Source organism: Meleagris gallopavo, chromosome 29 (genome assembly GCF_000146605.3).
Source record: "Meleagris gallopavo isolate NT-WF06-2002-E0010 breed Aviagen turkey brand Nicholas breeding stock chromosome 29, Turkey_5.1, whole genome shotgun sequence".
Lineage (NCBI taxonomy): Eukaryota > Metazoa > Chordata > Aves > Galliformes > Phasianidae > Meleagris > Meleagris gallopavo.
The window spans coordinates 4,319,239-4,327,817 of record NC_015039.2 but is presented as its reverse complement, the minus strand read 5'-3'; the positions used below and the strand labels follow the sequence as shown (position 1 = coordinate 4,327,817).

The following is an 8,579-nucleotide window of genomic DNA, read 5'->3' as shown; positions in this document are numbered from 1 at the left end:
TGGATCGCTGGGCTGAGGCCAATGGAATGAACTATAATGAGACCGAGTGCCGCTTCCCACGCGTTGCCTGCGACGACCTTGGGCGGTGGTAGGGGCTTATGGCAGAGTGAAAGGAAGACTATGGAAAGGGAACGGACTGGGGGATATGGGGAACGGCTCGACTGAACCGAGCTGCTGGCGAGCGTGGGAGGCTTCGAAAGCTGATGGCGTCCCAGGAGGGAAGTCATCGACTGGAAGTGTCGAAGGCATCTTTACCTGTAATACAGAGAGACACGCTTTAGAAAGAGGAATGCCCAGACACAAACGGCGCTCACCGTAAGCCCGCCCCCACAAAACATGGAAGCCAAACACCGCTCCAAGAAGTGGAGTAAGACTAGGGTTAGGAGTATTTAACAGGGAAGCTGTAGGATTTTTCTTAGTATTACACAGAAGGTTACAGATGGGTTTTGTGCCCAATTGAAGGGTAGGCTCTGGGTTAATTTGGACAGTTAGTACAGTTATCTATACAGTCATATTTACAATGAGCACTGCATGTGGGGTTCAGAGCTCATTAGGGTCAGGGTGAAGGTATTAGGGTTAGGTATATTAGGATTATGCTCGGAGTGACCGTTAGGGAAGGCCAAGACAAAGGCAAGAGAAAAAGGCGAGGAGAACACCCAAGAGAACACCAGAACAAAGGTCAAAGGCATAGACGAAACACAACGGAAGGCAACAGCGAAGGCAAAGGGGTGGCAAAGACATGGAGAATGCCAAAGAGAAGGCCTCGTCCAAAGTCAGGCCCTAAGAGAAGGCCGCAAAGAATACCAAAACAGAGACTAAGGAGAACAACGCAGAGGAGGCCAAAATGGAGGACAAGGTCCATGAGAACGCTGCACGGAAGGCCAATGCAGAAGGTCAAGGGCAGTGGCCAAAGAGAACATGGCACAGAAGGCCAAAATCGAAGGCCAAAGAGAACGCCGTAAGGGATGCTAAAACAAGAGGCCGAAGGAAACACGGCTAAGAAGGCCGTGAGCAATGGCCAAAGCGAACGTGGAAGGGAACGCCAAAACTGAGGCCAAAGAGAACGTCGCAGAGAACGCCAGAACGAAGGGCCAAAGAGAACGTGGCAAAGAAGGCCAAGGGCAATGGCCAAAGAGAACGCGGCCAGGAATGCCAAAACCAAAGGCCGAAGAGAACATCACGGGGAACGCCAGAACAGGAAGCGTAGGGAATGTGGCAAAGAAAGCCAAAGACAAAGGCCAAGAGAATGCCACGGAGAACGCCAAAACAGAATGGCAAGAGAACAAAGCAGGGAAAGCCAGGGCAAAGGGAAGGAGAACACTGCAGTGAAAGGCCAGAGGAAAGGAGAATGCGGGAAGAAAAGGACAGGCAGCCTTCCGGGGCACCGTGAAATAGAGAAATGAGCTCTGGAAACCCTACCTTATGTCTCATAAGTAATGGGTAACACTGGTGGGCGTGCATTGCCCTTACCTGCTGGGCAGACAATTACCAGCCAGCAAAGTGAGGTTCCGGGGCATTCCACGAAATCCAGATTCCGGTTCTTTGCTGTTCCCATGAAGATCTACACATCTCCGTGCAGTCGTTACGGCACTCGGGAGGACTGCAGCTCTGCCGCCACCTGTTGGACGCAACGCAGTAATGAAGACACTGCCCCGCATACGTAGGGCCGCACCCTCCTCACATTGCTCTAATGATGACGCAAGGGAGCGTTAGGGATATAACTAATGCTATTGATAGGTTTGAAGTTACAGTCAGTTTAACAGTGTTCTGCACTACAATTACAATTCGGGTTACTTTGAAAGAAAACACGGCGCGTTATTTTTATGGCAGCATTTAGGGTAAGAGACATTTTTAATATGGGGTTAAGGGTTTGGTTTACAGATACGCTGCAGGTTAACATAATCATCATCAGAACTCCCATTCAGCTATGGGTTCAGGTCAAGGTTAACATTAATGCTACCTCCCAGCCAATCCCAGAGTGCCAAAGGCAAAGGGAAGCACAACTCCCATGGAAAGCCAAGGTAAATGTAAAGCAAACAGCCGAGCTAAGGCAAGGGCAAAAGCAAAAAGAGCACCCGATGGAAAGCCAAGGTGAGGTCAAGGGCAAGGAGGGCAACAGGAAAGGCCAAAATATACAGCCAAAGAGACCGCGGCAGGAAAGGCCAAGGGCAAAGGCCAAGAGAACACAACAATAAATGCCAAAATGGAATGCCAAGGGAACACGGGATGGAAGCCCAAGCAAGGGTAAGAGAAAACATGGCAGGAAGCGCCAAAATAGGAGGCCAAAGAGAACGCGGCAAAGAAGGCCAACGCAGAATGCAGCTGGAAGACCAAAACAGGAGGTCAAAGAGAACGCTGCAGGGAATGCACGGCCAAGGGCCAAGAGAACGTGGCGGGAAGTGCCAAAACAGGAGGACGAGAGAATGCTGCCGGGAACGCCAAAACCGAATGCTGAAGACCATGTGGCAACGTAAAGCCAAGGGCAATGGCCAAGAGAATGTGGCACGGAACACAAAAACAGGAGGGCAAGGGAATGCCCAGGCAACGGCAAGGACCAAGAGAACGTGGAAGGAAATGCCAAGGATGATGGCCAAGAGAACGCGGCAGGGAACGCCAAAACTGAATGCTGAAGAGAATATGGCAACAGAAAGCCAAGGGCAATGGCCGAGAGAATGTGGCGTGGAAATACAAAGGTCATTGGCCAAGACTACACGGAAGGATATGCCAAAGCAGGAGGGCAAGAGAACGCGGCAGGGAACACCAAAACTGAATGCCAAAGTGAATGCGGCAAAGAAAGCCAAGGGCAATGGCCAGGAGAATGTGGTCTGGAACGCAAAAACAAGAGGGCAAGAGAATGCAGTAGGGAACACGGAGGGCAAAGGGAAGGAAAACACTGCAGTAAAAGGCCAGAGACAAGGAGAACGCAGAAAGAAAAGGACAGGCAGCCTTCCGGGCACCACGAAGTGCAATTAAGAGCTCTTGGAGCACCATGTTGTGCCATGCTATGGAATGGGTAAACACTGGTGGCTGTGCATTGCCCTTACCTGCTGGGCAGACAATTACCAGTCAGCAAAGTGAGGTTCCGGGCCATTCCAGGAAATGCAGATTCCGGTTCCTTGCTGTTCCCATGAAGACCCCACATCTCTCCGTGCAGTCGTTACGGCACTCGGAAGCACCGCAGCTCTGCTGCCACCTGTTGGACACAAAGCAGTAATGAAGGCACAGCCCCGCATATGCGCCTCTTTCACAAAGCTGCGCTCCTTCCTCAGAGCAACGTGGCTGCACTCTGTGCACGATGCTGCTTACCGCCAGAGAAGGCTCAGGTACCCAACAACATTTTTGCTTCCATCTTCTCTGATAACTGCTCGCTATACGCTGCCCTCACCTTTGGTTTGGTAGGTGGGGATTGAGGAAGAAATGCCAGTCCCACAGACCCCTGCCCATCCCACACTGCGATGGGAGATCAGGTTCTGGACCACCTGAGGACCCAAACATCCAGGAGTCTTTGGGTCCTGACGAGATGAGTCCCAGAGTTCCGAGGGAATTCACCGCTGCGGTCACCGAGCCGCTCAGTGGTATTTCAGAAGTCAAGGCAGTCAGATGAAGTCCCTGGTGAATAGAAAAAAGGTGACAGCACACCTCTTAGTAAGGATAGAAAGTGTGACCCTGGAAACTACCACGTGTCAGTCTTACCTCTGTGCTGGGAGCGATCATGGAGCAGACCCTCCTGGAAGCGATTCTAAAGCACACGTTCCAGTGTGTCACCACCCTCTGTATGAAAAGCTTCCTCCTAATAACCAACCTAGACTTCCCCTGTCTCAGTTTAAAACCATTCCCCTTGTCCTATCACGATCCACCCTCATGAACAGCTGTCCCCCCCTCCTGCTTATGCGCTCCCTTTGAGTATTGGAAGGCTGCAATGAGATCTCTCCAGCGCTTTCTCTTCTCCAAGAGAAACAATCCCAGTTCCCTCAACCTTTCTTCATAGGAGAAGTGCTCCAGCCCTTTGATCATCTTAGCGGCCCTTCTCTGGACCTGCTCCAAAAGCTCCACGTCCTTCCTGTGCTGGGGCCCCCAGGCCTGGATGCAGTGCTGCAGATGGGGCCTCACAAGAGCTGAGTAGAGGGGGACGATCGCCTCCCTCTCCCTGCTGGCCGCTCCTCTTTTAATGCAGCCCAGATCACAGTTGGCCTTCCAGGCTGCAAGCGCACACTGCTGGCTCATGTCTGGCTTCTCATCCACCAGGATCCCCGAGTCCTTCTCTACAGGGCTGCTCTCAAGGGGTTCTATGCCCAGTTTGTACAAACATCTGGGATTGCCCTTTCGTCAGTGACATAAACAGTGGGGTTGAGTGCACTCTAGTGACACAGAGTTGTGGGGTGCAGTGACACAACAGAGGGACGGGATGCCATCCAGAGGGACCTCAACAGGCTGAGCAGTGGGCACAAATCCAAGGGCAGGGTCAGCAGCTGGGATGAGGGAACACCCACCACCATAACGTGCTGGAGGATGAAAGGACTGAGCGTACTCCCGCCCCATAGGGCCTGGGGGTACTTGTGGGTGGGAGCTGGACACGAGCCAGCAGTGGGCCCTTCCAGCCCAGAAAGCCAACCGTATCCTGGGCTGCATCCAAAGATGCGCAGTCAGCGGGCAAAGGGAGGCGATCCCCACCCCTCTGCTCTGCGCTGGTGAAGCCTCACCTGCAGTGCTCCACCCAGATGTGGAGTCCTCAGTGCAGGGAGACACGGAGCTGTGGGAGCGCATCCAGAGTACAGCCACAAACATGAACTGAAGGATGGAACACCTCTCCTATAAGAAGGGAGAGCTGGGCTGTTCAGCCTGGAGAAGCGAAGGCTCCAAGGTAACCCGGTAACAGCCTTTCAATACCTAAAGGAAAGAACAAGAGAAAATTGAGGTTAAATATAAGGAAAATGTCTTCCACAGTGAGGGTGGTGAGACAGCGGAACAGGTTGCCAAAGACATGGTGGATGCGCTGCCCCTTTCAAGGTGAGGCTGGGTCAGGCTCTGAGCAACCTGATCTAGCTGTGGATGTTCACTGTGGGGGAGTTGGACCGCATCGCAAATCTATCTGCATACAAGCAGTGCACCAACATGGGGCTCATGAAGTTCATTACCTGCTGCACAAATCTCACACCGCTGACTGGAGGAGCCCAGGCAATCCTTAAACCCCATTGGGCTGCAAAATGAAATCAGAAGAGACACAGAATGTAATTTAATACATGATAATGATGCACAGAATGCCCTTAAAAACCCTACACGGGTGCAATTAACACATGGCACTGTGAATTACAGCCATGAAGTAGGATGATGTGGGAGCAGACAAACCATGTTTGGAGCCCAGACTGGAGATTATGAGGTGAGAAACACTGAAGAAGAAACAACATACATAGCAGATACAGCTGCTCTAATTCAGCTTGAGATCCCCCAGAAAAGCAGAGCCCACAGCTCTGAAATATAAACGGGAATCACTCACCCCATTCTAAGGGCTCACCCCACATCCCAAAGGAAGCAGTCTCTAGGTTGAGATGCTGCCCTTACAGCTACCAGCCCTTAAATGAGGTTAGGATCCCCCAAAAAGAGGGGATCACAGCCCTGATATAAAAAAAGAAACCACTTACCCCATTCCAAGGACCAATACTCACCCACACTCTGAATGAAGGAAGCAGCTTCCATGTACAAATGGCTACCAGCCCTTAAGTACAGTCAGGATTCCCTACCAAAAAAGAGAGATAGCAGTCCCACAACAGAGGGGAGGAGAAAAACAAACAAACAAACAAACAAAAAACAAACAAACAAAAACAAACAAAAACCCCAAAAACAACAACAAAAAAAAACACTCACTCCATCCTAAAGAGCAAGGCACACCCCATACTCCAAAGGAAGCACTCCCCAGGTTCAGATGCTGCCCCTACCCTTCCCAGCCCTTAAATGGGATCAGGGAGGGGTGGAGCCTGGCTCTGCCCCACTCCACAGCCAAACTGCCCCCAGCTGTGCTCGCAGGGCTGCACCCCTCCCCAGGTGCTCCATCACAGCTTCAGGACGGCCCTTAAAGTGCCGGTACAGCTATAGAGCAAAGAAAATGAATAACATGGATGTCTGCCAAGAGAGGTTTATAGCTGAATGACCTGCAATAACCCACATATTTTAATCTCAGTCTGTCCTCAATGCCAATTGGTGACTGTATGGAAACTGCTGAGTCATGGCCTGAAACTCTGATTGATCACCTGAGGCGAGCAATGAGTCAGCAATGAGCACAGCTGAAGGCAATTCACCTGTGCTGCCAGAAGGGGTGGAGCCTGGCTGCACCCCTCCTAGATCTATTTAAGAGCTGGCTACCAGTGGGGGAGGATCTCTGCTGGAGATCCACTCTGCTGGAGTTTGGTAAGTGAGCCCAGGATACAGGTAAGCTTTCTATCTATTCTGTTTTTGTTATTATAATCTGTTTTGCCTAACTCTCTTGTTTATTTTGTAATTGTAATATCTTAATATTCATTGATTATACAGTGACTCTTCTAACAGACAGGGGAACACAGGTCTCAATGCTGACAGCAGATGCTGATATCTGTGTGAGCAGCCCAGACAGTAGAGAGCTGGAATCACTGCTAGGAATGCAGCAAGTGCATTCCCCCCCCCCCCACGGGCCTTGTCTCGTTGGTCATGGGGCTGGGGCTGGCTGTGCTGTTAATATGTAGGATAGCTTTTTCTCCCCTCTCTTTTTTTATCTCCTGGGTTTGTGCCCCTGTCACAGACTCAGATCTAGATATAACTGTGTCACAATCTCTTTCTGGAGGTCCTTCCCTTTGGAGTTTTCTACTGCAAGCCTAGGACGCGGGTGGGCATTTCATTTATTTTTGTCAATTACTTACTATTGCAGTAATCTTTCTGTGGGAATCAAATGTTGTTTCTGCATTAGAATTGGATAATATATATATTTTTATTTCATGATCTCTGCTGTCATAGTTCTTTCTGGGAGTCTTTCTGCTTAACTTGGGGAAGATCTCTGATAGTTTACGTCACTTATCGTCTAGATAACCCTTCCCAGGGACGCACGCTCTGTATATAGGTGTATATAGGTGTATATATGTATATTTTGTCATACACACTGCAAGAATATCCTGCACGAGATCAAGCCAGAGAACAAGTCATGGCATGCCCGAGGAAGTGCCTGAAGAGACACTGGAAGGCCTGGCATCATCCCCCGCCACGGTGATCAAGACTTGGAAGCAAATCACCATATCAATTCGACAAGAAGAGCGCTGAGACATCTTGGAAACAACAGGATGGTAACTAACTGACGCCAGATAACAAACAAATTAACAAGTAAATAACAAATGTAAATCCTCTGATAAGATTGTGAACCTGGAGTACCCAGCCAGTGGCGAAACAGGGGAGAGGGGGGAGGCAAGGGGGAGAAAACAGGGTATAAAGGCTGTCATGTTGTGTCCATAGGTGCGCTCCTGCTTGCGGGACGCCCGCCATTGCAATTGCAAATAAAATCTGCTTTTATCAGAGATACCGTCCTGACAAAATTATTTGGATATTTCCAACACTTTCTAACTATAAAACCTGTAAAATACTGTTCTAACAACGCCACTCTGCAAACTGTACATTTGTTAATTATGCACCCTGGAACTGGGGTTTGGGCACAGTGGGTGCACCTCACCCATCAGAACCCCTCAGGGATGCCTCTGTGTAGGGAGCACTGAAGGCTATTAAAGCCCATCGCTGTTTCCATGGCACAAATACCACCTTGAGAATCAATCAGTGTAATTAATTCACTTTCCTAATGAGATGTGCAGTGCTTCTAACTCCTCCTCTGACACTTCCACCAACAGTTCTGCTTTGGGACCCACCTGACTGAAATAAGTAGCTCACATGCTCTTCGCCTTCTGAGATAAATCCCATTTCTGCCATAAGATTGGAGATCCTGGAATGAAAAGCAGCACCTAAAGAAAGGTAAGAAACAATGGGAATAGGAGAACACAGCCAGAAAAACATGCAGGGAAAGAGAAGGAAATACCCGTTCTTTCACCCCCAAAACTGTGGCTTTTTCTCCCAGAAATGCCTTTTTCCCCCAAAACTGTGGCCTTTTCTCCCAGAATGCGGCCTTTTCTCCCAGAATGCGGCCTTTTCTCCCAGAATGCGGCCTTTTCTCCCAGAATGCGGCCTTTTCTCCCAGAAATGCCCGTTTTTTCCCAGAATGCGGCCTTTTCTCCCAGAAATACCAGTCTTGTCCCATAAATGTCTTTTTCTCTCAGAAATTCCAGATTTCACCCCATAAATATGACATTTTCTCACAGAATTACATTTTCTACCCATAAATATGACATTTTCTCCCAGAAATACCAGTTTTCTCCCCAATAATATGACATTTGCTCCCTGAAATTTCAGAATTCTCCCCATAATTATATTTCCTCACAGAAATACCAGTTTTCTCACGATAGATACGACATTTTCTCGCAGAAATACGAGATATCTCCCCAGAAATATGACATTTTCTCCCAGAAATACCGGTTTTCTCCCATAAATATGACACTTTCTCCCAGAAATACCAGTCT

General features: G+C 49.4%; 1 protein-coding gene across 1 annotated transcript in view; it reads right to left on the bottom strand.

Moving 5' to 3' along the window:
* Positions 1–223: 223 nt before the first annotated feature.
* The window catches only part of RARA (retinoic acid receptor alpha), a 12,520-nt gene continuing 4,164 nt past the window's right edge, over positions 224–8,579 (bottom strand). Inside the window, exon 6 of the mRNA XM_031557039.1 lies at positions 224–255. Coding sequence (XP_031412899.1) covers positions 224–255 — 32 coding nt within the window. The remainder of the gene's footprint in view (positions 256–8,579) is intronic.